The following is a 27,414-nucleotide window of genomic DNA, read 5'->3' as shown; positions in this document are numbered from 1 at the left end:
GGTGTGGGAAGAGACACCAGAAACCTTTACTGTGTTTATGTGCAAAAAAGAGAGAGAAAATTTTCACCGTCAGATAGATGGATATTCTAGCAGTCAGTTCTCAGCCTGCTGCTTATAATTTTCAGCTTAACGTGTGTTTTGATATATATCTTGTTTCTCAGAATTGGATGAGAGCTGGATCGCTGTGAGCCAGGACACGCGTATTTACCCTAGGATAGATCACTTGCTAATGCTAGAATCTTTTCCCTATCCTTTCTATGGTTATTTTTACTTAACCGATAAATAGTTTAAATATAAGTTAAAGATGACTACAGCAGACACTTTTTCGCATTTTATAAAACTCGAGCAAGTTCTATAATCGAGCACAGTATGCCTGCACTGACTCCCAGTCAGTGGCAGTTACCAAACATCAGCACCTTTAGTGGAAGGGGAACACCTACCAAATCTAATATTTTAGCTCACCCTAGCACTCTTACTATTACAGACTGGCTGGTTGGTAACGTGCTGGTTGTTTGTAGAAAAGTATTTGGTTGTTAAATAGAAAAGTATTTAAAGTACCAATAAATTCAGCTGATGCCTGGAGCTCCAAATTCTAAACACCAAGCAGAAGAATAGCAATGCACCTTTGAAATAAAGTAACAAAATTAATAAATAATAGAAGTTGCTTACACTGCTGACTTGGATCAGAATCCGTGGTCATCTTCACGTAGTTTGAGGGGAAGAGACCTGTCACACCACTGATTTCTCCTTGCCACCAGTCAGCGTCATCTTTACTCAGTACATTAATAAGCTGCCCTTTGGAGAAACTGAGCTCATCTTCATTGTTTGCCGTGTAATCATACATCGCTATCACTTGACACACTACAAAGAAAAAAGAAATATAGCAGAACACTGTTACACAAGTATTAATACTGTTTTTGAGTGTTTTACTTAACCACAGGAAAGAAACAACAATTTCACGTACACTGTTACGTAACAAAAATGCCACACGATCTTATCCTGATGTGGACCTGTCCTCCCTTTTCTTTGCCTGGCCCAACTGAAGAAAAGTCAGTCATCTTTATTTCCACTTTATATATCTATGCACTTACATAGCGAATTGATTCAGTTAGCACAGCATCTATTGGCCTTCTGAACATTTTAAAATATCAACAAGTAGGCTTCTCTCTCTTTTACTGGATGGGAAAAGAAAGTGAGTTTGATTATCTTATAGCTGATACTTGTGAGAAACACGTGGCAGAGGCAGAGGAAATGTGCATTAGCCAATCGTGAGCTGCAGGTTTAGTCAAAAGGAAGTTTTGTCCAGTAATATCCAGGAAGCTGTTGTATAAGCAAATCATAGCTGTGGAGAACAACAAAATTTAAGCATGCAGAAGCGAAAAAGCTCCTTTTCTGTGAAATAATCTCATTTGTACCAGGCCACTCAAATGGAAAAATCTAGTGGAAATTTGCTGCTTAGTCTCCCTCCTTATAAGGAGCAGTGCATGTAATTGCAATGTGTTTGTCCGTGATTGCTAGTTTTCTGTGAGGTTTTTGCTAGCATTTGGAAACATGGAGTTTCCAAATGAGAAGTGTGCGGCTCTTCAGTGCATTCAGCAAAATTAAAAAGCTCTTGCCATAGAAGATGGATTGCTGATCCTCACAGATTTCTGGATATAAACACCTTTGTACGACTGAGACCTTCTGTTGTAAGGTATGTAGAGGACAGTATATGCTAAGGACCCTACGAACAACTGTTTTGGTTAAGAAGGTGTGAGATTTTACCTTTCTTGGACAGAGGTAACAGCTGAATGGACAAGTCTGTCAAAAGGCCCAGATTCCAACTAGGACTTTACCTTCCACAGTGACACCACAATCAGATACGGCCATTAAACACAGTATTACACTAGTTATGTAATTCAGACTAGTATCTGAACAACTGAAGCAGTTACATAAAATACTCTAAATGAAATATAAAGTCATTTTTTTTCACCTGAGGGAACAGCAGATATGGTTCTTTCACTGCTCGGACCCAGTAATTTCACATGGCTGGCAGGGAACCATCCTTTCTGTCTCTTTTTCCCTCTTGCCTGTAAATGTTTAAAATGGTTATTACACAATTAAGAAACCAAATAGTCTATCGACTGGAAAAAATACAACAAATATGTCACACAGTTTTGCCAACAAAAGACAAAAAGTCAGGCTTCCAAATACCAACTAAATACTGAACAGATCTCAAAAAGAAAAAATCTGGCTAAAGGATAAAACAACCCAATTCAAATAAAGCTGCACCCTAATATGTTCTGGCAAATGTATTAATGCAAAATTTTCAAGTGCAGCTAATTATTTCAGTGCACAATTTAACTGTAGGGCTGAAAATTCGCTCTGTGAACATTCCACTTATGCATCATACAAGGACTCTCTAATGAGATACCCAGAACAGAGGTAACAATTACTATAAGCTACTTTAGAAAATCCTGACCTAAGTATTTGATATCACTTCCTACCTAGTAGAGCATGTGAGAGTTTGAAAAGAATTTCCTCGTTTTTTAGTCTTTGCTTTTTTAGTCCCACAGGTAAAGATGAACTCTGCACACACTGAAGAAACAAATATATTTCAGAGCGCACACAAAGTCAGGATGTAAAAGTGAGCACAAATTTTAGAAAGCAGTAACTGCATAGTAAGCTCTATTACAACAAAAAAAGAAATTCAAACTAGCAAGAATTGACAGTTACAGGTCTTAGTTTCCCTTTCCCCACTTTTTTTTCCTGTTTTTTACTCTTTGAAGCTTCTTCCTGAACCAGCACTGGGCCTCTTAAAATACAAACTATTCATTGTTTTCTGTATTTATTTTTTTGCCTATACTATGAATAATTTTTCTACTGCTGTTAATTCGCAGAAACTCAGTGCAGCAATTTCTCAACTTGCTCGCTGTGATCTCTCCTCCTGTATCTGTAAAGCAGGCTGGTTTTAACAACAGATGCTGAATAGTTGGATCAGCCCTGTTCTAACTGTTGGAGAGAGAAGATAGGTGTTAACAAGAGTATTCACTCAAAACAGAGTGTGTGTGGCTGTAGAATACCTTGGGAAAGGTCAATTAAGTGATTTTAAGAGGACAGAACTTTCTATTGTGATGTCCAATCCCAATATTGGAAATAGCATTCAGTATTGGAAGTAACATGTTTAAATTCAGGCTAACAATGCAGATCCAGCTAAAATTCAGCTAAAGAAAAAGGTAACAGACAGTACAAGATCAGGACTTAACTTTGCATTGGTTGCAAAGATGAAGGCTATTATGGACAAGATCCATGGGGCTCCAAAAGTCAAAATATCAACTATGATTTAAGAAGAACATCATGTAACAGTACCCTCAACCCTTGGTATTTGAAATTCATTGGAAGTGGGGAAACGAGAAAAGTGGGAACAGCAATCTTCACAATAAACTAGCTTCCAACTCCAACTCTCAAGAATTCCTGTTCTTTCATTAGAATAATTTTACAATTTAATGTTTTATCAATTAAATCCTAACCAACTTATTAATTGTCAACATCCATCTCCCCCCTCCCATACACATGTTCATTGACAGTTTTACTATTTTCTGTGATAAAAAAAACCCTCCAAAACAAAAAAAAACACCACCAAACAAAAAATCCCAGCAACCCAAGGTTTAATTAAAAACTTGTTTTTCCCCAAATATGGTTTATACACGATGAAAATAACTTTCTAGCCAGCTTGTAGAATGCTATACTTAGTTGTTTTCTTGAATTAAACCTAAGATCACCTCCTTGCCATTCGTGAAGTCACAATTATTTCTCCTTCAATAATTACCTGCAACTCCCCTTGCCACCATCCACTAGCATTTTTCTTCAGAATAAGTATTAGCTGTCCTGGAGCAAGACTAAGCTGTTCAGTTCCTGATGCAGCATAGGCAGTAGTAACCTGAGCAATTTCTGAAAAGATAATATATTAATTGCATTTGTAATTTTTTTCATTACAGTAAGAGCTAGATCCACAGAAATATCCTGGTACATATCTTGCAGCTAAGCACATTAGCCACCATTAAAACACTGCTATGAACCTAAATGCTCATAGTCACTTAAGAAACAGTTCTAAAAAGTTAACACACACTTACCAGGTTTCTTATTTATTGTTCCAGTTTTGCCAGCATTACTAGAAGCCTACAAAGACACAACAGTCATCTTTTAATGTGCAATAAAAACAGTAGAGTTTACACCAACTTTAAGCACGTGGAGATTGTAATTTTGAGCCTGTATTTAACAAAACACCATCCAGTATGGAGAGAGACAGTGTGACACTGGGGCTAGAGCACTGATTTAGCACTCAAGCTACTTAGGTTTTTCTTTTCTGTCAAGCACATTAACCTCTGCTTAAAATCCCTGTCTAAGAGCTAGATATCAATACCAGTAATACAATAAAATTGAGAGAAAGCATCTTGCTTTAATTCTCAGAATATGAACTCACTTCTTGATCCTTTGGTCTGACGTAATTGGAGGGAAAGATTCCAGTTCTGCCATCAATGCTCCCGGTCCACCATTCCCCTTCCTTCTGGATCACTAAGATCTCCTCACCTTCCGTGAAAGTCAAGTCACCAGGCTCAGAGCTTGAATATGAATAGAGCGCAACATACTCTGTGCAAACAGCACATATAAAGAAGGAGACAATAGTTTCAGATAGGAGGATAAAAGTACGTCAGATGCAAGCAAAGCTGTTTCTGATAGCAGCGTTCATCAGTGTGTTCATAACATGGATCACAAGTTTGTGAATCAACCTACCTACTTGCTTGATTGCAATCACATCTCGCCTCATGCGTACAACTTTGAATTGCAGGTACACAACTTTGTACAGATAGAGGAATTCGGCACAGTGAGAGTTACTGCCCTATGATCATCCTGCGGATCAGTAGAGGTCTGTAGACCACAGCTTGAAAACTCATCTCTTGCGTTAAGTATTCCACCCTACCTCTGTGTTTCACAGCAAGCATGTATATTCCACACCTAAACCTGATTAAAACCATTCTTATCTGACTAACACAGCAAAAATGAAAAAAACCAAGTGGAATTAAAATATAATTGGGGAAGCATGGAGATACACTAGATTAAAAGGCTTAGAAAGTGCTTCCCACAAATTTTTCTCCAGTAATGTTTGTTTTCTCTACTCCCTACTGATTAAAAGAGAATGATCTACACCCAGGAGACTAAAAATCCCTTCTCATGTCTCTACAGTACAGCGTAAGATAGTAGAGAACAGCAGGAAGGGAACTCGGCGTACGGGTATGAGACATATTGGCAGCTCACGGCCCAGACAGGTGCACTCTTCGCTGGGTAAAAAACTGGCTGGACGGCCGAGCCCAGAGAGTTGTGGTGAACGGAGTTAAATCCAGTTGGCGGCCGGTCACGAGCGGTGTTCCCCAGGGCTCAGTGCTGGGGCCAGTCCTGTTCAATATCTTTATCAATGATCTGGATGAGGGGATCGAGTGCTCCCTCAGTAAGTTTGCAGATGACACCACGCTGGGCAGGAGTGTTGATCTGCTCGAGGGTAGGAAGGCTCTGCAGAGGGACCTGGACAGGCTGGATCGATGGGCCGAGGCCAACTGTATGAGGTTCAACAAGGCCAAGTGCCGGGTCCTGCACTTCGGCCACAACAACCCCAGGCAACGCTACAGGCTTGGGGAAGAGTGGCTGGAAAGCTGCCCGGAGGAAAAGGACCTGGGGGTGCTGGCTGACAGCCGGCTGAACATGAGCTGGCAGTGTGCCCAGGTGGCCAAGAAGGCCAACGGCATCCTGGCCTGTATCAGGAATAGTGTGGCCAGCAGGAGCAGGGAGGTGATCGTGCCCCTGTACTCGGCACTGGTGAGGCCGCACCTCGAATCCTGTGTTCAGTTTTGGGCCCCTCACTACAAGAAGGACATGGAGGTGCTGCAGCGTGTCCAGAGAAGGGCAACGAAGCTGGTGAAGGGCCTGGAGCACAAGTCTGATGAGGAGCGGCTGAGGGAACTGGGGTTGTTTAGTCTGGAGAAGAGGAGGCTGAGGGGAGACCTCATCGCGCTCTGCAACTACCTGAAAGGAGGTTGTAGCGAGGTGGGGGTCGGTCTCTTCTCCCAAGTAACAAGCGATAGGACGAGAGGAAATGGCCTCAAGTTGCGCCAAGGGAGGTTTAGGCTGGACATTAGGAGAAATTTCTTTACTGAAAGAGTGGTCAGGCCTTGGAACAGGCTGCCCAGGGAAGTGGTGGAGTCACCATCCCTGGAGGTATTTAAAAGACGTGTAGATGAGGCGCTTAGGGACATGGTTTAGTGGGCATGGTGGTGTTGGGTTGACGGTTGGACTTGATGATCTTAGAGGTCTTTTCCAACCTTGATGATTCTATGATTCTATATTTAAGTTTTCAGATACAAATTAACGCTCGAGCAAAAATCTTAAAAACAAAACCAAAACACCCAGGCCTACGCTCAACCTGAATTAGTTATAAGCTTTACTTAAGTTCCTGTTTTAGAATTCTCATAACAGTAGCTCTACATTTGCTCTGTATCTTTTGGACAAGCATTAAAAGGCCTGCTCAGAAACTCTTCACATATTTAAGCTTATTCACATGCCATTAAGCAGAAACAGACTGTATCATTAGGTAGCATATTTCATGCTGTCTTACCCTCTCCTGCTGCGTAAGACTGTGTATTAGGCTTTTTCTTTACAGCTGCATAAATAGCTTCTGGTCTGCAGAAAGAAAAAAAAGTTTGAACAACTAAAAAGGCTGATCAAGAACAAATCTCTTTATTAGAATGAGACTAAGCTCACTTTGCTTATCTCAAAGTTCGTATTGCCTCTGAATTAATTGCAAAGACTTCCCTGACTGTCAGTGATAGGTATTACTGATACTTGAGATATGAATGGTATCCAAGAGCACACCACTTCAAAAAAAAAAAAAACAGCTGCGTGTGATGAAAGGCGAGAAGATACATTCGCAAATTATACTATCCAAAAGAAGTACAAATTAAAGATTTTGTCTAAATTCTCTCATTCTAGAGAACTTCTAAGAACTTTTATCATAACGCATGAAAAGAACAATCCACACACAACGGTACAGCCCATCCCAGCAGAAACCAGACTTTGAATTATTACCTGAACAGTTACCTTGCAGCATTAGGATAGACCTGATGATCTTTTCAAGTAAAGAAAAATACACTATTTCTGCAAGATGCACCTTACAAGCTTACAATTCTTTGTAGGTCAATTAGAAATTGGCACCTTCAGAGGCAGAAAGCAACTACACTGCAAGAGAGCTGACTCGGTAATGAACCAAAACAAAGTCTGGCACTTGATGAATAGTGTAACACCACTGATTTTTCACAGCACTCAGCCTTGGAAGACTGACTGTTTACACAGTAGTGAGCCCAACATTACTTGGCTTGCCAGAATGAAATAATAAAAGCCTAAAATGGCACGGTGTAAACTGTAAACAGTATTTATATTCTGCACTTCAAAGCACTGCAAGAATTTTGCACTCTAAAACCACCTTTTTTTGTGAACTGTTGAATAAAACAAAAGCAAAAGTCATACTTACTCCTCTTTCTTGATTTCACTCCCAGGTAACAGCTTGACGTAAGATTTTGGAAACCAACCCCTTCCTCCATGTACCTCTCCAAACCACCAGTTTTCCTGCTGCTCCAGGACAGTTATGATATCATTTTTTGAAAAATTCAAGTGGTTATCTTTTTTTGCAGTCCAAGAGCAAAGTGCTTGTGCTTTTAAGTTCTCGACAGGTTGCCCCTGTTAAGACAGAAGTGGAGATGTTGATTGACCACACTACCCCAAATTGGTGCAAGTGTTAAAAAAAACCCCAACCAAATAAATAGTGAGGTATCTTTTAATTGAAGTCTAAGCAATTTCACTCCTAAGTGTTGGCTGAATAATTTGTTCTCTGGTCAACAACATTTTACATTGCTGTATACAACCTGTTGACTCAGGAACAATCTCTCAACTCTGTTTCTTATTTGCTAGAAATATCGTGTGTCTAATTACAGGTGAAAATTATTACAGAATTATGAAACATACTGCATGAGTCTTCTTGCTCACTGGTCATGGAAACACATGGAATTATGTCAATGTACACTACTGGAGAATTCACACTAGTTTCTTTATCCTCTAGACTGTTCAGTGCACCCAGTACTAGAAAAGCTGTGGTTTCGTTTGGTTTGGGGATTTTTTGTGTGTTTTTTTTGTTTGGTTGGTTTTGTTTGTTTGTTTTTTTAAATCAGTTTCATTAACATCTATCTAAAATACAGCAAGTTCTCCATACCTGTCCATGAATGGGTGAAACAGATCCAGGGGACACAGTGCGAGTAAAAGCTGATTTCTGTTGCCATGCTGTATTAACATTCAGGCTAGAAAAAGGTATGTTTTGGTAATCAGAGTCTTCTGTGGATTTACTTGGCGAAAGTGGTCTGCAAATCGAATACAGGCATATTTAACACATCACAATTTTTATTTCAAAAGTACCTCAAGCAGAATCACTTTTTTTTTTAAACATATATAAAACAGATATTCTACACAACGCAAAGCAGACTATCAAATACTTAAAATTTCCAGGCTAAGACTTTCAGGTAGGTTCTTTAATAAGTTTTCTGCATTTATATTTTAAAAGCAAACACCGAATGAAACTATACAGCACATTATGTGTTAGTTAAATTTAGAAAAAGCAATTTTAACACAAACATAACAAAAACTCACTCTGAAGCAGCTGAGGTAGTAGATAAAGATACTGTAGGAGGAAGTAAGGCTTTCTTAGGAGATAAAGATTTTTCTCCTTCTGGTATTTTTTCTACATAATTGCATGGAAACCAACCAAAATGTCCCTGAAAACTCCCATAAAGCCAACCAGGCTCTCCCACGGTTTTTTCATCAACCTATGGACAGGAGGACAAATACAAAGAAAACACAATTAGCAGAGTGAAACAAACAGGTATCTAGTGCGTCAGCACCTGCTGGCACTCTGAACTGAACAGCTTGAGCAGCACTCAACACAAGGATCAGCATTTTCATTCTCTTCCCTTTCAGAATTGAGCTGATTTTGCCCTGTTCAAGAAACAGGGTGATGATGCAATTGCACTGGTTTTAGACACAGGTAGAGACAGGCCTCAAAGACATTATGTTCCTTCAAACGGGCCCCAAACGTGCACACTGGGAACCGTGTACTAAACCTGCAGCCATTCTGGTTTGCCAAAAATTATGGTGCATTGTGTTGTATTTTGCCAAATGCGCAGCCCAGAGGCAGCGGCTGGTGAGCCTAGCAGCGCATGAAAACAACTGCTGCAGTTCTGCTTACAGATATAACTAACTATGTCATTCGACTGCATCCAAAACACGTCCAAAAATTCTGTTATTCACTATACAATTAAGTTTAGAATAGAATCATAGAATCATTTAGGTTAGAAAAGACCCTTAAGATCATCAAGTCCAACTGTAAACCTGACACTGCCAAGTCCACCACTAAACCATGTCCCTAAGCGCCACATCTTCACATCTTTTAAATACCTCCAGGGATGGTGACTCCACCACTTCCCTGCGCAGCCTGTTCCAATGCTCAATAACCCTTTCAGTGACGATGTTTTTCCTAATGTCCAATCTAAACCTCCCCTGGCACAAATTGAGGCCATTTCCTCTCCTCCTATCACTTGCTACTTGGGAGAAGAGACCGACACCCAGCCAAGAGCATCCTTAAACATTCATAGCAATATTGAAGTCTCCATTATGCTGCAAATTAGTCAAAATTAGCTAAAAATTAGCAGCTCATCAAATACTATCAGCTAGTTAGCTTAGTTGAGGTTTGGGGTATAAGAGGAGAAAGAGGAGGCGGAGGCGGCAGCTGTAAGCCTATTTCTGAAATAAGTTACCAGTAGTTAAATGACACAGATATACCTGAGAAGAAAGCCAAAACAAAACCTACTTCTCTTGTTCCCTCTTCCATGCTTCATTGGTATGAAAATGCAAATACATGATTTAACACTGTCAAACTGAAGGCTAATACTTAAGTGTTCTAATATTTTGTACCACACTGCTTTGTAAATTCTCCCTGATCACCTACCTATAACACTTATAATCTGAATGAGGAGGAACCATATGGACTTACATATTAGATACATATATATTAATTGTATTACCACAGTTGTCAATCAGTTTTCACAAGTCCACCTGAATGCACATGCTTTCAAAAACATGGATGCTGACAAGTGATATAATTACACGAAATAACACAGATTTCAACTGCGAAGCCAGAAGACATTTCCAATCTTATGGTCCTGCTGTAATATTATAGATAGCATATTCAGCTGAATCCAGAAAAGTGCTACAAAGAATGGACACAGAGTAAACTACTATAGATATCTGCCTGAGGGAGCATTTACAAAGGACCATCCAACAAGAGGCAGAATTCTATGCTAACAATACATTAGAAAACAGTATTAAGATTCAGAAGAACCTTTCACATCTACTACTTGTTAAATAACTAGTTTGTTTAATTTGAATTGAAATGGCATTAAGAATTTTGACATTTTATGTAGCCATTCATGTCTCTATTTTCTACACTCGTATTTCACGCAGACACTTAAAGGCCAACCTGTATACGTACGACGAACTGCAGCAACTACATCATTCCTGATTAACTGATTTATGTTTAGAAGTTTACTATTGTTATTCTAAACAGATTCTCAATGCCTCTAGGATGTGTAAGATCCAAAGAAAGATTTTAGCAGAACTAATCCTAATTTTACCTGTTAACAAACAAACCCCAATCAAATTTAAATTTTGAGTAAGTCTTAATACATATCAAAATAATGCTTTTGACACTTAAGACCTCGGTGTATCTCAAGGCTGGGGAAGCGGGGTTGGGTTTTTGCAAGTTAAATGCCAGTGGCAAATCTTACCTGAATGATATCGCCAGTATTAAAGCTCATCTCATCGTGATTCCTTGCTTCAAATGGATATAAAGCTCTGTAATTTACCAAGGCAACTGAATTCCTAGACTCTGAGACACTAACTGCATTGCCTGAAAGGATAAGAAAACTAGTTACTATTTTGATACAGCTGAAAGACATGCACTTAGTTGGAGCCCTACCATTCTAAGCAACACGTATGAATGTAAAACAGAACTGTTCCTGCCCCAAAGACACTATGCAAGCATCAAAGGAGATCACTAGCTACAACAGCCTGATAGGATGCATACAATGCAAGAGTTTAACATGCTAATATAGTAAAGATAACACAGGCAGTAAAATGCGTTGTCTTCTGAAGTGAAAAAATGACATCTTTATATTCTCATCTTTCCTTGTCAAACCGCTCTGGCTAAGCCAGTGCTTTAATGTAGTCTCGTTTAACACAACTATAATTTTCCAAGTTGAAAAGATACCACGGCTACAACAATAAGTGTTCAGCAGCAGTTGTGAAGATTTTACTTAGAAACCTAAAATACCACAATTTCTATTTTCTTTGCATCCATGTTCTCCAAGTCTGTGACTGACGTTGCTAACAGTGAATGTTTTACAAGGTATAGCTGAGGTGTGCAAATATCTTTCAGCACTGCTCTAATTTAGCTCTTGCTGAACTCAGGGATAAAAGTGGCTAATAAAAACTGACAAAAACTAATGAACTAATGGAACTAATCAAAACTGCCTTTAGCAAAAATATTGTTAAACCAGTATTTGGTTAACTATGCTTTCTTAATCAGTAAAACAAAAGAAGACAAAACTAGTTGGGAACAAGACCATGAGAAACCAAGAGCTGAGAACAGTAAAAGTTTGAGTGCTTCCTCCAAGGCTGGGCTGAGCAAAACCAGGACCATATATGTGAAGGGATGATTCTCTCAGACATATATTTGAATTTGCTCATTGTCCTCCTCAAAAAGGAACCAAATTTAACACTCAACCTAACACAACTGGAGTTAGGTTGACTTCAGTTCTTTGTTTTTTAATAAGATGCATTGAGTAATGCAGAAATAAAATAGATTTTAATGTTAATCAGTCACATCACTGACCGTTATCTGCCAATCCACTCATCATTGAACAGAACTTCTCCATATTAGCATTCTACTTTAATGACAGAAAGTGCAGGCCTTAGGAAAAAGCAGAAATATTACTGTTTCCAGCATCTGCGATTTGTTGGCCATGATCACTGGAAAATTTGTCATCAGTCATAGGTGCTGAAAACTGATGTAAGTAACCTAAGTTAATAGGATGATTTATAACTAACGAAAGACATGAAACATTGCTGCTTTGTTTTGTTGAGGTTTTTTTAATAATATTTTAGACAATAAGCCTGCCATTGTGTCACATTAACAATTATACATTTAAAGAATGAAATAACACTCGGGAAAATAAGAATCATTACAGCAAAAATCTAACCGACTAAGATTACCTTCATTTTTCCAGGGTGGCTTAAGACTTTTACCCTCTGTTGGTTTCAACAGATCTGCAAACTTCTCATTTATGTTTAATTTAGAAGTGCGTTTCTCCACCTCTTGAGAGTTGGTCACTTCTTTTATCTTCTTTATCTCTTCGTTCTGCTTACGCCTCTCCTCAGCTTCTTTTGCAATTTGTTCTTGCTTTCTTTTATCTTCTTCCAGTTGCTTCTGTCTTTGTTGTTCTGTTTCCCTCAAGATTGTGGCTTGCCTATTTTTCTCCTCCTCTGCATGAAGCTGTCGCTTATTTTCCCTTTCTCTCATCAGAGCAACTGCTTCTTCAGCTTTCAGCTTTTCTTGAACTTTTTCCTGCATTCGTTCTTCTTCCAATCGCTTCTTTTTCTCTTCCTCTTCCCTTCGGATATTTTCCTGCCATCGGTTCTCCTTCTCCCGTTTTGCTTTTCTGAAAGAAAAGAATGGCAGAGGAGTGGGAGAACATTCACATAAAAATGAATGAGATCATGTTCAGAGACTAATCGACTGCACTTTTTAAGTAAAATTGAGTCTATGGTATTGACTACTTTTCTCTCTGGGAAATAAGCTCTTCCACAGGAGACCATGCTTTGTCTTAACACGAGTGCCAGTATATTTCACGTATAAATAACAAATGAACTACAATTCTTGGTATAGAAACACTATCACATGGTTACTTGTGCAGTGCCTCCACGAGCACTTCTGCTCACCTACATCCTGATTGAGCAAGAAGTGATCTGTTAATGGAACAGAGGTGGTTTTAAGTTGTCCACCAAGGTAGCATCCAAATCTCACGACTGGAAACTAAGATTTCCAAACAGATGAATAACAAAATTTCACTCTGGTACATACATAAAAATAGCCTTTGCATACTGATCTTTGCTGCTTTGATTTTTTGCCTTCAGCAGTTGTAATCTATTCAATATGCTTAGTCCCGTCACTGCTACACTCTTCAGCAGACAGAATCTGGGAATCTGACTGTATTTCCTGAAATTATTCGGATTTTATCCTGTGCCTCATCTCTCCAGAGAGGTTATTATCCAATTCAACACCCTTAAAAATCATTGTATTTTATCTGTTAAGACCTCTCTTCTGAAAAGAGCGGACCTAACACTTTGGGCCACCTTCTGAAGAGGTTGTCGAGGAAGGACCATGCCTAAAGGAGACTGCTTCATCAAATCACTGTGGGAGGTTGTCCTAGTTTCGGCTGGGATAGGGTTAAATTTCTTCCTAGTGCTGTGTTTTGGATTTAGTATGAGGAGAATGTTGATAACACACTGATGTTTTCAGTTGTTGCTAAGTGCCCTCCTAGTCCAAGGACAGCTCCCGTGCCTACTGACTGAGCTGGGTACACAAGATGGGAGGGAACATAATCAGGACAGCCAGCCCAGCTGGCCAATGGGGTATTCCATACCATGTGACGTCATGCTCAGTATATGAACGGTAGGTGTGATCCAGGAAGTACCGATCGCTACTTGGTTATCGGTCAGCGCGGGTGGTGAGCAATTGCATTGTGCATCACTCATTTTGTATATTCTATCATTATTTATTATCATTATTTTCCCTTTTCTGTTCTATTAAACTGTCTTTATCTCAACCCACGAGTTTTTCTCACTCTTACCCTTCCGATTCTCTCCCCGTCCCACTGGGGGGGCGGGGGGAGTGAGTGAGCGGCTGCGTGGTATTTGGCTGCCTGCCAGGTTAAACCACGACAGAGGTCCACTCATCTGATGGTCATTTCATTGTGTTTTCAAGCACGACAGCATCTAGTAGGATGCTAGTAATGTTGTTACTCTATCAGATAGCTATGTTCAACAGAAAAATTAACGGGACATCATTATACATGTGGCACATGGTTCTCTTAAAGGGACTGTCACAAATGTTATGAAACTCCATCACACTGTTGTAGAAAAATGCTGTCATGAGTTAAGACCGTGAATCACAGATACTACAAGGTCACTAGCTCTGCTTCATTAAAAACAGTCAAAGCAAATATGAATCATTGAAAAAGAAAATCTCTCTCAAATTAAAAAGACAAAACACAGCAATTCTCTGAATAAGTCAAAACTAGTACACTAAATCAACTCCAGGGATGAGGACTGACCACCGAGAGCCCCCATCCACCCTCTCTCTGGCGCTGTTTCAATGCCAGGGCTGCTAAGCACAAAACAGGCAGCTGATAGCAGAAGGTCTGGAGAGAGGAAAAACAGAGTGGCATCTTCGGACAGCCAGAATCAAACCCTAGAAACTATGCTTTCTTAATCAGTGAAACAAAAGAAAACAAAACTAGTTGGGAACAAGACCATGAGAAACCAAGAGCTGAGAACAGTAAAAGTTTGAGTGCTTGATCCAAGGCTGGGCTGAGCAAAACCAGGACCATATATGTGAAGGGATGATTCTCTCAGACATATATTTGAATTTTCCCATTGTCCTCCTAAAAAAGGAACCGAATTTAACACTCAAAGCTTGCTCAGTCATCCAGATTCCAAGATTAACATAGGAATTAAGCAATCAATGCCCTTCCTATTGTCTTAAGTATCAATCTCACAACAGTTTGGATATACATGACAAAAAACTAGTACCTACTCAGTCAGAAGTGCTTCTAAGGAAACAGGTCAGATCTTTTGAAGGCCAGCAAAACCAGGCAGAAAATATAAGGAATTTTAAATGTGTGAGGATTATCTATTAAAGGAGCTAAAAATCTTATTAGCAGAAGTGACTACTTGGTTTATCTGAATTATAAGATTTTTTTTTTAAAATAAGATAAGAGATTGGAAAGAAGAAATTTAAACCATCTTATATCAGTGGTGCTCCATATAAAATGTTTTCTCTAAGGCAACTCACTAGGATGTATTTTTACTGATTAGACCTCCTGCTTATTACAGTGTCTTAAAGTCACCACAGCATTCTTTTGCCTTAAAAACTGCAACACTGATACATTCAGATGTGGTACCTTGCAGCCTCATCTTCCAGTCGCTTTTTCTGTGCAAGTTCAGCTCTTCTTTTTTCTACCTCTCTTATTTTGTCCTGTTTGATCCTGTTGAGCTGCTCCAAGGCTAACTGCTGTGTACTGTAACTTTCTCTCAGGTCCTAATGAGGAAAGACAACGAAGTACATCAAAAGGAATAAAGCTAATCTTTCGAGAAAAGCATCCAGGCATTTTAATGCTTTGTGAACCAAGTTTTAATACAAATGGACAAAGTAATATGAAGTTTATTAATAGTCTTTGGAGGTCACTGTAAAGAAAGTCAAATAAACAGAAGTATAAAAGCAGCTGGCAGGTTTGCAAAGTCTTTGACGTAAGCTAGGCTTTCAAAGAGCCCTTCCAGTCATACACCTGCTGGAAATGGCAAATAAGACAGAGGAGAAGGGAAGATATAAAACTGAGTGTTCAAACACAACATTATCTAAGGACACAGAAGGCAATGAAGCATATTTTAAATAACTACAAGACACATTTGCCAAGGAGGCAGACTTCAACTGAAAGCCAACACAATACCATAAACCTGACAATGCATCCCTTCAGTAGGGTGTTCGCCTTTGCGATGCCATCTGAATGATCAGTCCCATATTTAAATCAGAAAAGCTTTATAAAAATATCCAGCAAGCTTACCACTGTGGGAAGCCATAGCCTAAAGACACTAACTCAGATTGGGGTTTTCCTATATTTGTAAACTTCAAAATTTTACTCTTTTTCTTTCAAACACATCCTTCAATTCCTATTCCACCTCCCTCTGATAACAAACTTTTTCACAGCAGAAAATCAGCATGAATCTTTGGGGTAATTAAATTTACAGAAGAAAAAAATCACCAACAGAATTACTTTAAATTGTACTTCACCATGTTACAAAACATCTGTAAGATACTACGTTATTTTTTCTTAGGAATCCTATTGATACAGACTGAGCAATGCAACAGGTATACCCTGACTTTTCATATCTGATCTCATAAATGCAAATAAAGCAATTAAGAATGATCTAGTCCCACTACGATATGCACCTCTACCAATAATCATGTTGCCTAAGAGACACTGTGCAATTTATATGAAAAGGGCAAGATAACAAGATTTCCGTGTCTGTCAAAGTCTCTGTAGCAACAAACTAAACCAAACAATTGACTACTATTTTTGCCCAAACATATTCACCTAAGAATACTTTTTCTTCTCCTTTTGCATAGAAATTGAGATCACTATGGAAACAAAACTGCATTATAAAAACTCTTGTATCTTTGATTTAAGGACAGAATAACCCTTATGCAAAATGGAAAGGTCAGTTAAGTAATTCTGAGAATAATTTGGGGGTGGGGAGGGGAAAATCAAAGTTAGATTTCTGACCCCAGCAGACAAAAGCAGTGTTGAGGAGAAACAGCAAGTAGGTTTTAGTACTGCGTTAATCTGGAAGCTTAATAGCATTGCGTTTGCCATGTCATATGTCATATTCTGGGCATTGATGCTATTTCTAGACCCTTAACCTCGAATGAGAATTCATCAACCTGACTCACAGCTTAAGATGTAGAGAGGTAGAGAGCAGCAGATGGAAAGGTGGGAGAAGACACCGTTTCCATCCAAGACAGTATTTTTTTGGTTGATGTTACTTTAACTAAAAATAAAAATATCTGGATAAAACAACTTCGTGAACATAGTTTGTTAAGAAATAAAATGGCTATCAGTATTTTGCAGTTTGGCTTTCTAAGCAGGTAAGAAAACTTTAAGTCTTTAAGAGGATGTAAAAGCTAGCAGAAAGAAAAAGAGCCTACCGATTTTACTTTAGGAAAATTTATTTAATAGAAGTTGTACATCCAAGCAGAAAGGGTAAGCAGAGAAAAATTGCGAAATAATTAAAAACCAAAAGAGCCAAAGATTAGAAAATAACCTTAAGTAAGAGGAAGAGGTTGTTGAGACAGCTTAGCAGAGACAAAAGGCACTGAAGAACAGAATCATCCATATTCTCACGCTGTAAGATAAGGCAGATAAAAAGCCAATTAATCTTTGCACTGTATTTTGAAAAACGTATTTTAGGGAAGACTAAATGGTGGGTCAGCCACTGAACACAGCAAGCCATGCAATAAACAAGTAACTAAAAATGTATGTTAGATGTAGCCGTTTTTAAAAAAGAAAAGAAACTCCTCAAATGTTTACAAATTTTTCTTTGTGTTCTTTTTATTGGAGAGTGCAGAGCCCTCACGCTGGCCCAGCATAAATCCATTACTTAAGAATAAAGTTCACATCAGTGCCACTAGGAGTAAGCTGGTAAATAAAGTTAAGTGGATGCATGCTACCCTGCCTGAGAGCTGCATGCGTTTTTAGGCAAGTCAAGAGTTGCCTCTGAAACAAAAACGCCTTCAGGGCCAGTGGCCAATATTTCTTAACTTCTACACAAATAAATGGACTATGCTTACTTTTAGGACAACACCTAAGTCTGCTACCAGATCTTGTACAACGCACTATGAAACCCTGTATTTCTTTCAATAGAAGTTAAATGTTCAGTCCACAATTCAAAAATAGTAGCCAATGTAGCCTCAGTACTGTAAGAACAGAATTTGCAAGGGCCTGAAAAACTTCAATTCTAAATCAAAATGAGTTCTAGAAGGCAAGAGTTGAGAGTGAGCAATAGTTGATTCATGCAAAGCAACGATTAGCAAGAAGTTCATATTTTAGTATATTAGCAATAGTTTTAAATGTGTTTTTGCTGTACTATTTACTCCAAGACTTTTGCTAGTTCTTATCTGACATTGAAAGTTGGGAAAAGCTTTTTGGGACCCTGGTAGAAGTGCCACCAACCTTTATGACTAGATGAAGAAATAAAGACACTGCTTACCAGTGTAAGACTAAGTATTTAGAGAATAGATGTACCTTAAGCTGACTGTTAAATGCATCCATTTCGGCAAGTTTAGAAGCAGTTTCTTTTTCAAGGGCATCTAGTTGTTCCTTAAGTCTTTGGCATAATTCTTCCTTTTCTAGGGACTTTTTGTGCACTGAACTGATTCCTGTACCTGCATAAGGAAAGACAAGCAATTTTACAAGGATTTATTTTTTCACTAATTATTTTATTATTTTCCTAGTATACACACAGTCCCAACCTCTTTCCTCACAAAAATTACTTGATTTGCCTTTCTATTCGTACACAGCACAAAGTCGGCCCGACGCCTAACTGAGACACACAGGCATTACATGTCATACATACAGAATAATTTGCAAGTTGTTTTTTTACTATCAGACCAATTCATAGCAAACTTCTCTAGATAGGGACTTCTAGCGTGATTTATTTGATGTAAAGACCAGTGTAAATCTTACATAAATGAACTCCCTTGAGTTTACACTACCAAAAAAAGACAAGGTGCATAGTCTGTATAAATAAAGTTTCAGGCAAAATCTGTGCTTTCTCACAAAGATGTGTTTGTTTGCCCCTTATTTAGAACATGAAGGAAATAATGAAATGCAGATGAAACAATGCTAAGATGGCACTAACTGAAAAGATATAAAAGTGAAGGTGTGATTAACACCTCCGTATCCTTCAGCCTCTTTTACAAGTGATGAAAAGCCAGCAAAGCAAACAGAAGAGAATTCATTTGCAGGCACTTACTCTGAGTGTTTTCAAGTTGAGCATTTTTAATTCTTTCACTTAACAATTGCTTTTCGGGAACTAAATAGATTAGTTTATTCTGATACTCCTGTAGATATTGAAGAGAACATAACAAATTTTTAGTATTGTTTATAAATCAGTAAGTAAAAATGGGTGAATTTTCAAACATAATTTCAACTCATGTTAATGAAACGTGGATGCAAGTTATCATTATGGGGTAGAGGAAAAAATAACTTTATACTCTCAATATAAATACTATTAAAATTGAATGCTTTTTGACACAAAAACATTAACACAGATGGAAAAAAAAACGAACAGACATGCTAAAAGTGTAAATATTATCATGAGAACATTTCAGTTGACTGCCCCAAGCCTAACATAAAACAGTAACTTTTTGTGACACAGAAATGTAATGCAGGAGCATTACATAAAAATATAGTAGAGGATGATTTATGGTAGTCAATTGATTTGAAATAATTCATGTCTTGCTACTCAAAGAGAGAAAAAAAAAGAAAAAAAAAAGAGCAGCAAGATAATTCAGCCCAAAGACCAACTTGCTCTGCATACAGGAAAACATTCCTCATAAAAATTTGAGCCTTAGAAGAATTCATAATTAAAGAGAAGTCACTATTATGGTTCACAAAACAACAGCTGAGGCTTTGACAACTGTCCTCATTCAACTATCAGCTTGTTGTAATACATGTAATCATTTCTTTAACACCACAAATAAAACTAAAAACCTCTGCAATGTTGATGGCCTTGCCCATTTCCTCTCTCCACTATAATCAAACTGATTCACTATTCCCCCCTCTGGGGATATATCATCAACAGCATTACGGAAACACAAAATAGGAAGTAAAGGAAAACTACAAGCTTAACAGAAAGTTACATGCCTGAAGCTGTTGTTGTAGTTGCTTAACTTCCATGATTCCTTGGTCATATTTCTTATCTAAAGCCTCCAGCTCAGTTTTTCGAATTTGCTTTTTGCTTCGAATATCTTGCAATCTGCCTGAGATTTGCTGATGTTTGTCCGTCTAGGAAGAAATCAAAGACAAATTATACCATATATGGCAAAAACCACTTCTGCACTAAACCTGTGGACAGTTCAGTTCATGATCAATTCTTTAAAACAACCCAAAATATCTGCTTTAGATTGCTCATTCAAAACAGAATGAAAGTCCTAGTGGGCCATTAAACGTAGATTCTAAGATTTGCATACTTTAGAATTCTGTATTTCAAGTTGTGTAGTGAAATTTCTGTCTTACCAGGGCTTCTAATTCAAGATTAAGGCTCTTCTTTTTAGAGGTCAGCTTGACAATTTCTTCTTGTTCCCTGTTACGTTGATTAAGAAGTTCTTGGCGACGAATTCTCTCCCATTCCAATCGTCGCTGGCGCTCAAGTTCTTGCTTTGCTGCCTGGAGAAAAGTTACATTACCTTGAATTACAATGGAGATGCAGAACTCGGAGACCATGATTGAATATAATGTGCTCTGTTTCAAAATAGCGTAACAGCAACACAACATACTGTCTTTTGTAAAGTGCTCTTATATACTTCAGCACCAAAGAACGGAGAAAGTGATCCTGTGACCGTGCTCCTAACTCTGGATGAAGAAAAGCTACATAATTCAGAGAGAAAGTCTGTTTAGCTTAGAATACTGCCCATAAATGAGCACATTGACAGATATTACTCATAACCTCCTTTGAGTATTTCACAGAACTACATAAAACATGCAAGTCTTATGTATGCACTGAGACACTAATAGAAGCACATTTGTCTCAAGTTCAACTGCCAAAATATTATCAATTATGAATTCAGTACAATCTTGTATGGTATACAGATTTTTGCATAAATCCAAGAAATCTGTCCAATCTTATCTGTCCTATGAAGTATCTGAAAATCTTCAGCTTATACCAACATTTGATTCATTTATAACAGACACAATGTTTTCAGGCAGAAATTATGCTTTCTCTCCAAGACAACCTGCCAATGGCCATGCGAGGAGACAGAACCAAAGCCAGCATTCAAATCCTGAATGCTCTGTCAAGTGGATACTTTATGCATGTATATATTTCTTAAAACGTTAAAAAATAATTTCAAGAAAACAACCTCCCGTCTTTCTATTTCTTTCCTCCTTTCTTCTTCCCTTTGTCTTTCCAACTCTCGTTGCCTCTCCAGCTGCCTTTCCATTTCAAGTTGTTTTTTCCGTTCCTGTTCCTGACGCTCCCTCTCTCTTCGCTCTTGTTCTTCTCTTTCTTTCTGAGCCTTACGTTCAGCCTCTCTCTGCTGCTGCTCCAACAGGACCTGACGGCGTTTTTCCAGCTCCATATTTCCCCTCTCATAGTTTGCTTTCCTTTTGTCCTCAAACGTCACTAAAATAAGGAAAGGTAGTTATTTCTGTCCTATGCAAAACACTGCTCTCAAACAATTACCTCGGTTATGCCACTAAAGATAGATACTTTCTTTTTGGCAAGCTCAGGTTGTTGGGTCATGGATGATATAAGCATCTTGCATTTGCTGAAGTATTATTTTTGTTTCCCAAAATACCTTTAAATTTTCCTAAGTCTATTCCAATTGCAAAAAAATGTTGTAATTTAAAACTTGAATTGTAGAGAAAACATAAAAGAGAAGCTTTTATAAGCTAGGAGAAGACTATCTTCTGTTAAAGAGGTTTTCCACTGGGCAAGAAACATTAACACAGAGAGAAAGAACTTAGTTTTTAAAGGTGTGCCCTGTAAAAGCTCCTGGAGTTAAAAACAGCAAAAAACAAAACAGGATCAAGCTCAATTACTGCAGTATAGGATAGTAAGAGATACAAAGGAATGGTTTCAGGTCCCAGCAACCACCCTTCCAAAAAGAGAGGCAAGTCATGTCTCGCAGTGTGCTTGTAAGAGACCTTTGATGGTACCATCAGGGAGTCAAGAGTAGAATCTATGTTATGTGCAAATTGCATCTAGTTTTCAGATAATTAAACTACATTGGAGCCCCGTGTTTTCAAAATGTCCAGAACAAAATAATGCCAGGAACTTTCAACCGACAAAAAGTTTGCAGTAGCATGGCAGTATTTGGCCATGAAGGATTTATTTTCCAAAATACATTATTAATCAGCACACTTTTCCTTTCCTACAGCTAAAAATAGCCCCCATCTCTGCCTTCTCAATTCTATTAGATGTAATAGGCTGACTACATCCACTTAACAAGCTTCCTACCATCCAAGTTAAAGGGGATCTAGCTCCTGAAATGAAGCTCCCTAGAGAATTGATTATGTCTTCCACTTTCTAAAGGTTTCAGTGCCCTTCAAAGACAGCCCTATACATCAAGAATGTGAACCCTATTTTACCTGGCTGTTTTTTCTGTGGCTCCTCCTCTTGCACAGGCTGGTAAGATGGCAGAGTTCCATTTATATTTTCAGTATATTTTCCACTCCTGGAGGGAAAAAAAACCCACCATTGTTAGAGAAATAACACAGTTATTTTCTCAGTATAAAACACTTCCACTGAAAATATATTATGTTTCACTGCCTTCAATGATATACCTGAAAGAAGGTGGTACCAGTTCAAGAGGCAGAGTTAGTGGCAGAGGTTGTCCGGCTTTGGCCATATCAGTTAGGTGCATGGCTAACACAAACTCATCAGCTTTTAGCTGTCCGTCTCCATCAATATCAGCTAGTGACCTGCACAGTTTTAACAGCAACAATAGTTAGAACCAAGTATCACAATCCCTCACAAATGATAGCTAAAATAACTTACTGTAAAAATAATTTTTAAAATAGAGAATTCCTGTGAAATGTTCTGGTAAAACTAATTACAATTAATAACATGAATAGTTGATGAAAGGAGATATTATGTTAATAATGTACTGCTATTCAGATGTTTTCGTAAAATACAGCAAAAAGGATAGGAAAGGTTAAGAGATATCTCTTGATTTATTGCATCACCAAGAGAAGAGCTGGGAAGAGAATCCAGGACTGTTCTTAACAAAATGCTCAAAATGTTAGAAACCACTTTTTCAGTATTTTTTTTTTTTTAAGCAAAAGCAAACATTATATAAAGTTACATCAAATTCTACAACAGGACCCTTTGCATAGAATTCTTTTTTCCCCTTGTGCCTCCTCGACAGCACAGGGAAGACGTGAGCTGCCCCAGAGTACTTTGCAATGGGTAGGAAAAGGATCACCTATCCCCTCTAAGGAGAAGGCAAACCACACAATCTATCATCAAGGGAACCTTGTGGTTGGTGTCTACCACAGGCCGCCTGATCAAGGAGAGCCTATTGACGAAGCCTTCTTACTCCAGCTACAGGAGGCATCACGTTCGCAGGCTCTCGTCCTGCTGGAGGACTTCAACCACCCTGATATCTGCTGGAAAAGTAGCACGGCGAGCTGTAGGCAATCCAGGAGACTCCTGGAATGCATTCAGGATAACTTCTTAAGCCAGGTAATAGACAGCCCTACCAGAGGGGATGCGATACTGGACCTGATGGTCACCAGCGCAAGTGAGCTAATCAGTGATGTCAAGATTGGAGGCAGCCTGGGCTGCAGTGATCACGCACTGGTGGAGTTCACAGTCCTGAGGGATATGGGTCAGATGAAGAGTAAAGCCAGGACCCTGCATTTTAGGAAAGCAAATTTCCAGCTTTTCAAAGAGTTAGTCATTAGGAGCCCCTGGGAAACTGCCCTCAGGGACAAGGGAGCAGAACAGAGCTGGCAGACCTTTAAGGATGCTTTCCATAAAGCGCAAGAGCTCTCGATCCCCAGGTGTAAGAAATCAGGCAAGGAAGGCAAGAGACCAGCATGGCCGAGTCAAGACCTGCTGGTCAAACTAAAAGGCAAGAAGGAAATGCATAGGCAGTGGAAGCAGGGACAGGTATCCTGGGAAGAGTATAGGGACACTGCCCAGTTGTGTAGGGATGGGGTCAGGAAGGCCAAGGCGCAGGTGGAGCTGAACTTGGCAGGGGATGCAAAAAATAATGAAAAGGGCTTCTACAGGTATGTCAGACAGAAAAGGAAGGTCAAAGAAAGTGTACCCCCTGATGAGCAAGACTGGCAAACTGGTAACAATGGACAAGCAGAAGGCCAAGGTACTCAACAACTTTTTTGTCTCAGTCTTCACTGGCAACCTCTCTTCCCATACCTCTCGAGTGGATGAACCACAAGATGGGGACTGGGGGAGCAAAGTCCCTGCCACTGCAAGAGAAGATCAGGTTTGTGACCACCTGAGGAACCCAAATATATGCAAGTCTATGGGACCTAACGAGATGCATCCCAGAGTCCTGAGGGAATTGGCTGATGTAGATGCCAAGCCACTCTCCATGATGTTTGAAAAGCCATGGCAGTCAGGTGAAGTCCCTGGTGACTGGAAAAAGGGAAACATTGCACTCATTTTTAAAAAGGGTAGAAAGGAGGACCCTGGAAACTACTGACCTGTCAGCCTCACCTCTGTGCCTGGGAAGATCATGGAACAGATCCTCCTGGAAGCCCTGCTAAGGCTTTGCTAAGACAGGGAGGCAATTAGAGACAGCCAGCATGGCTTCACCAAGGGCAAGTCCTGCCTGACCAACCTAATGGCCTTCTATGATGGAGTGATGGACATGGGAAGGGCTACAGATGTCGTCTATCTGGACCTCTGTAAGGTCTTTGACACGGTCCCCCACAACATCCTTCTCTCTAAACTGGAAAGATATGGATTTGATGGGTGGACTGTTCTGTAGATGAGGAATTGGTTGGATGGTCGCATCCAAAGGGTAGTGGTCAACGGCTCAACGTCCAGATGGAGACCAGTGACAAGTGATATCCCTCAGGGGTCTGTATTGGGACTGGTACTGTTTAATATCTTCATCAATGACAGACAGTGGGATTGAATGCACCCTCAGAAAGTCTGCAGATGACATCAAGCTGAGTGGTGTGATCGACATGCCTGAGGGACGGATGCCATCCAGAGGGACCTGGGCAAGCTTGAGAAGTGGCCCGTGTGAATCTCATGAGGTTCCACAAGGCCAAGTGCAAGGCCCTGCACCTGGGCCAGGGCAACCCCCGGTATCAATACGGACTGGGGGATGAAGGGATGGAGAGCAGCCCTGCTGAGAAGGACTTGGGGGTACTGGTGGACGAAAAGCTGGACATGAGCCAACAATGTGCGCTCGCAGCCCAGAAGGCCAACCGTCTCCTGGGCTGCATCAGAAGAAGCGTGGCCAGCAGGTCGCGGGAGGTGGTTCTGCCCCTCTACTTTGCTCTGGTGAGACCCCATCTGCAGTCCTGCGTCCAGCTCCGGAGCCCTCAGCACGAGAAAGACATGGACTTGTTGGAGCGGGTCCAGAGGAGGGCCACAAAAATCATCAGGGGGATGGACGACCTCTCCCATGAAGAAAGGCTGAGAGATTTGGGGTTATTCAGCCTGGAGAAGCGAAGGCACCAGGGAGACCTTACTGAGGCCTTTCAGTACTTAAAGGGGGCTTATAAGAAAGATGGGGACAGACTTTTTAGCACGGCCTGTAGCGACAGGACAAGGGGGACTGGTTTTAAACTAAAAGAGGGCAGATCTAGATTAGATATAAGGAAGAAATGTTTTTACAATCAGGGTGAAACACTGGCACAAGTTGCACAGAGAGGTGGTAGATGCCCCATCCCTGGAAACATTCAAGGTCAGGTTGGACAGGGCTCTGAGCAACCTGATCTAGTTGAAGATGTTCCTGCCTATGGCAGGGGGGTTGGACTAGATGACCTTTAAAGGTCTCTTCCAACCCAAACCATTCTATGATTCTATGATCATTAGCCTACAAAATGCTTCCCACACAACCAGGGGGGAGGGGGTGGGAAACCTGTGAAATGTTTCCAGAGATGCAGGCAAGAAAGCAGGAACCTTTCTAAAAGAACTATCTACGTAGATTCAGTTGCAGGAATGTGTCCTTAGACTGCACTTAAGTGAAAATAAGCTTCATAAAATAACTGCTTGTTAAAAAAAAAAAAAAAGAGGGCAGTTAAAAAACCCACTAAAAACAAAAAGGAAACACCACCACAAACAAAAAACCATCACCCACCCACACACCACAGTGAAAAACAAAAGCAGGAGATGATGAAATAAGATTTTTATTATGTTCACAGACCAACACTATTCACACATAACAGTACCATTATTACAGTAATTACCATGAATACGGTACCCCGGTAGAAATATTGGTAATTTCTTCCTTTGGGCAAAACTGAAACTTTGGGCTGTTAATCTTCTACCTGGGTACACAGACCTCCTCGCATTGGCTACCAATATCTTCAGGCTCGGCACCCAGGAAGAAAACAGTCACTATATACTTGCTTTATTTCCCCATACTCCACAGTGGAGGAATACAACCTGACACTCCGTTTTTACCTTCGCAGCATGCAACCAAATAAGCTGAACGAATATAAGGAATATTTCAGCCCGCTGCTGCTAGAAACAAACAAATGACTGCCCTGGGATAAAGAGGAAGAAAGGGAACTCAGAAAGAGATGTAAAGCACCAAGCTATTGTGAATTCTGCTGGGCCAGTAAATTTTATGTATAACATCCGAGTTACACCTGAAGGCATAATCCAAACTACCATATCTAGCAGAGTAATGGCAGATTATTCAAGCCTTCAGACGACTGCAACCATTTCCATCACCACCGTAAAGGCAAGTCTTAACAAATGTGTAATATGCAGATATCTTTATGGGAACTGCAGGAAAACACTAAAAATCTGAAGGATTACTCCATTTTTAATCTTTCTCCGTATTTTAAAACTAACAAGCTTGATTTCAGAATCCTACTTTTAAAATGAACAAACCCTCATCTCAGCTAAACTGGCGCATCACTGAATCAGAAATTGAAATGAGTATCTCTACTATTATATGGAGTTTAACAAACAAACACAAAGAGCCAAAAAATTCATTATATTATGTCAAGGTGTCTTTTGAAAATGTACTAATGAACAAACTAGTTTAAGAAGTAACTTAGTTTCAGTTTATGATTTTAGATCTATGGTGTCCCTTCATAATTTCTTATTAAATAAAGTACATTTCTTCCCTTAACACCATAAACACGTTGAATTAATAATCTAAACTTACCAAATAGTAGCCAACTGAGTCTGTGAAAGGTTTGATTGCAGAAGGGCATTCCTTGCTTGAAATCCTTAGTGAAAGTGTAAAAGATTTTAATAAAAATAAATACTTTGAACAAAGATTCACATGTAGCAAAAAATGGGTCATGAACTGGGGCATGTTTATTTTTAATATTAATCTAATCTGTTTTCATCAGTGGCTGACAGTTGGCATTACTTCGAGGCTTAACAACAGGCATTACAACCTGAACACAATAAAGATGTAAGTGTTCTTGTGTACTTTTCACTCAGAGCACCTAACCAAAAACCTGACATGAAAAATGGATATTTATGGTAATCCCCACAGCT

The 27,414-nt window shown here is 39.4% G+C and overlaps 1 protein-coding gene across 8 annotated transcripts in view; it reads right to left on the bottom strand.

Annotated features, from left to right (window-relative positions):
* The window catches only part of ITSN2 (intersectin 2), a 100,142-nt gene that overhangs the window by 21,634 nt on the left and 51,094 nt on the right, over positions 1–27,414 (bottom strand). For 7 of the 8 annotated variants that reach the window (XM_075144937.1, XM_075144940.1, XM_075144942.1 and 4 more), the window contains 20 exons: positions 27,074–27,137; positions 22,533–22,670; positions 22,338–22,423; positions 21,107–21,369; positions 20,265–20,414; positions 19,893–20,033; positions 19,000–19,087; positions 18,270–18,409; positions 15,372–15,508; positions 12,403–12,848; positions 10,917–11,038; positions 8,725–8,900; positions 8,294–8,438; positions 7,559–7,764; positions 6,647–6,711; positions 4,463–4,629; positions 4,113–4,158; positions 3,809–3,930; positions 1,973–2,069; positions 670–861 (listed from right to left, as the gene is read on the bottom strand). In XM_075144937.1, coding sequence (XP_075001038.1) covers positions 670–861; positions 1,973–2,069; positions 3,809–3,930; positions 4,113–4,158; positions 4,463–4,629; positions 6,647–6,711; positions 7,559–7,764; positions 8,294–8,438; positions 8,725–8,900; positions 10,917–11,038; positions 12,403–12,848; positions 15,372–15,508; positions 18,270–18,409; positions 19,000–19,087; positions 19,893–20,033; positions 20,265–20,414; positions 21,107–21,369; positions 22,338–22,423; positions 22,533–22,670; positions 27,074–27,137 — 2,991 coding nt within the window. Of the gene's footprint in view, positions 1–669; positions 862–1,972; positions 2,070–3,808; positions 3,931–4,112; positions 4,159–4,462; positions 4,630–6,646; positions 6,712–7,558; positions 7,765–8,293; positions 8,439–8,724; positions 8,901–10,916; positions 11,039–12,402; positions 12,849–15,371; positions 15,509–17,289; positions 17,371–18,269; positions 18,410–18,999; positions 19,088–19,892; positions 20,034–20,264; positions 20,415–21,106; positions 21,370–22,337; positions 22,424–22,532; positions 22,671–27,073; positions 27,138–27,414 lie in introns of all 8 variants that reach the window. The other variant, XM_075144945.1, reaches the window with a different exon arrangement.

The sequence above is a fragment of the Calonectris borealis genome, chromosome 3 (assembly GCF_964195595.1).
Source record: "Calonectris borealis chromosome 3, bCalBor7.hap1.2, whole genome shotgun sequence".
NCBI classification, from domain to species: domain Eukaryota; kingdom Metazoa; phylum Chordata; class Aves; order Procellariiformes; family Procellariidae; genus Calonectris; species Calonectris borealis.
Note: the sequence above shows the minus strand (reverse complement) of the source record. Positions and strands in the feature narration are given on the sequence as shown.